At 42.5% G+C, this 1,957-nt stretch overlaps 1 protein-coding gene across 1 annotated transcript; it reads right to left on the bottom strand.

Annotated features, from left to right (window-relative positions):
* Nucleotides 1-439: 439 nt before the first annotated feature.
* On the bottom strand, nt 440-835 carry LOC149253699 (uncharacterized). Its single transcript, XM_089454573.1, has one exon. It carries the CDS (start codon nt 833-835, stop codon nt 440-442), a length of 396 nt encoding a protein of 131 aa, XP_089310699.1.
* Nucleotides 836-1,957: the final 1,122 nt, after the last annotated feature.

Raw genomic sequence — 1,957 nt, 5'->3', positions numbered from 1 at the left:
GTGGAATCGATCGCGAAAAGGAAATACCACTTCACGCCTTTGAGGGCCGCGATCCCCAGAAAACCTCTCAGTTCGCGGTAAAGTGAGCCAACCGGAAAAACTTCTAGTTTCGCAGCCTCCTACGGTCTCCAGCTTTCGACCGTCCGCTGCATCAGCCCTCCTTGACCCGATGTGTATTAAAGCATCTGCCATTCTTCCTGTTATCCACAAAACCAAATTGTCCTCGCTATTGCAACTGGAACCTATAGTGAACATAAAAACCTGGGATTCACCTGTTGACCACTACAAGCCACTCTCAAAAGACCCGACTGTGAGCAAACCTTTAAACAAACAACTGCTGGTCAGCTATGCCTGCCTCCATGGCTCTTTTAAGGAACACTGTCTTATCTTCATCTGCTTGGTTTTGACACTCTGGTTTTAACCTGTTTTGAGGGAGCTCTTACCAGTCCATTGCCACTCTATTATCTGTGCAGATCACTCCTTGATTGGCAATCAAATCTGCCATTTTATTGGCCTTTCTTCGCACATGTGCAAAACTGATTGTTCTCAGGCTCTGTAGGTGACTGTGAATCTGTTGAAAGACTTGGATCAACCTCCAGTTTCTTGAGGATTTTTTCGGTCTCCTTCCCCAGCTTATTCTCTTGACCGAGTTAATGATTAACTTAGAATCATCTTCAATGATCGTATTTTGGCAGTTTTCCTGAACCAGGAACTCTAGACATTGTTCCATGGCCATTAGCTCCGCCATGTTGTTGGTGGCTTTTCCTAAATGACCATGGAAGATAAACAGAATACTTCCATTATCATCCCTTAACACCCCTCCATGACCCGCCATGCCCGGATTACCTTTAGAAGCACCACCAATGTTGAATTTCAGAAAACCCTTTGGGGGGGGGGGTGCCAGAAATCTAACTCAGGATCCAGAATTGAAGCTTTCCTGACTAAGCCCTGAGGAACAAGCCCCTGCAGCTCAAGCCTACAGAGAATCCTCCATTCTATTGCAGAAGGGGGTTTCGTAGTGAGATTTCAAACTACAGTGCCAATTGTTTCCTTAATCTGTTTTAGGATCAGATCATAGAGATACTGAGGAGATTTCTTAACATTCTTGAAGATTCTATTATTCATTTCTTTCCAAACATTCCATATAATGAAGCTTGGTGTTAGTGCCCAAGCTGAACTCAAAAATTCATTATTTGAAAAGTTCCTTCTCTAATTCGTGAGGGTATTGAAAAGACTTCCAATGTCTCTATTAGATTGTTGGAAGATAAAGGTGAAAAGTCCCATAATCTGGAAGTAAAAATGCAGTTGTTGAGAAGGTACTCCATTGTCTCCTCTTGAACTTCACAGCACTGGCATCTGGAAGGCCCCAGGACACCCCTCTTCCTAATGTTATCCCAGGTCAGAATTTTCCTGTGTAGTACCAGCCACATAAAAAGTTTAATTTTCATCCAACCTTGAAGCTTCAATAGGTTTTTCCAAATCCTGTCTAGAGCATTGGAATCAAGTTCAAGGAGTATGAGTTTAGCTTCCTTGAGATTATAAGTCCCCTCATTATTGCTGCCCATCTTAGCTAGCCATGCCCCCTTGAAACTAGAATTTTCCTTTGTTCTAACATCTTCGTTAGTCTCTTAGCCTTGGCTTTTAGGGGACTATCATTTCTGACATCAAGTTTCCTCCAGTTTCTCCATTTCCCTGAACTGTTGTTTTGATCCCAAAAATCCTTAACTTTGGTGAGATCCTTGGTGTTTGTCTCTGCTTTGAGGTCCTCCAAATCCTCCTTCAACAAAATAGGTTCTTGTTTCCATCTATCCTCCCTGAATAAGGCTAAGTCTCCCTATCTAATTTCCCAGAAGCTGTTATCTTGAATTATGCCTTTGTTTCCCCAGGCTTTATTCCAAAAATATGATCTTCTTATATTACCATCCATCGTTATGCGGTCATTATCTAGCCAAGAGCT

Source organism: Pinus tabuliformis, chromosome 7 (assembly GCF_031772625.1).
Source record: "Pinus tabuliformis cultivar Carrire ecotype Pingquan chromosome 7, CPIR1, whole genome shotgun sequence".
Lineage (NCBI taxonomy): Eukaryota > Viridiplantae > Streptophyta > Pinopsida > Pinales > Pinaceae > Pinus > Pinus tabuliformis.
Note: the sequence above shows the minus strand (reverse complement) of the source record. Positions and strands in the feature narration are given on the sequence as shown.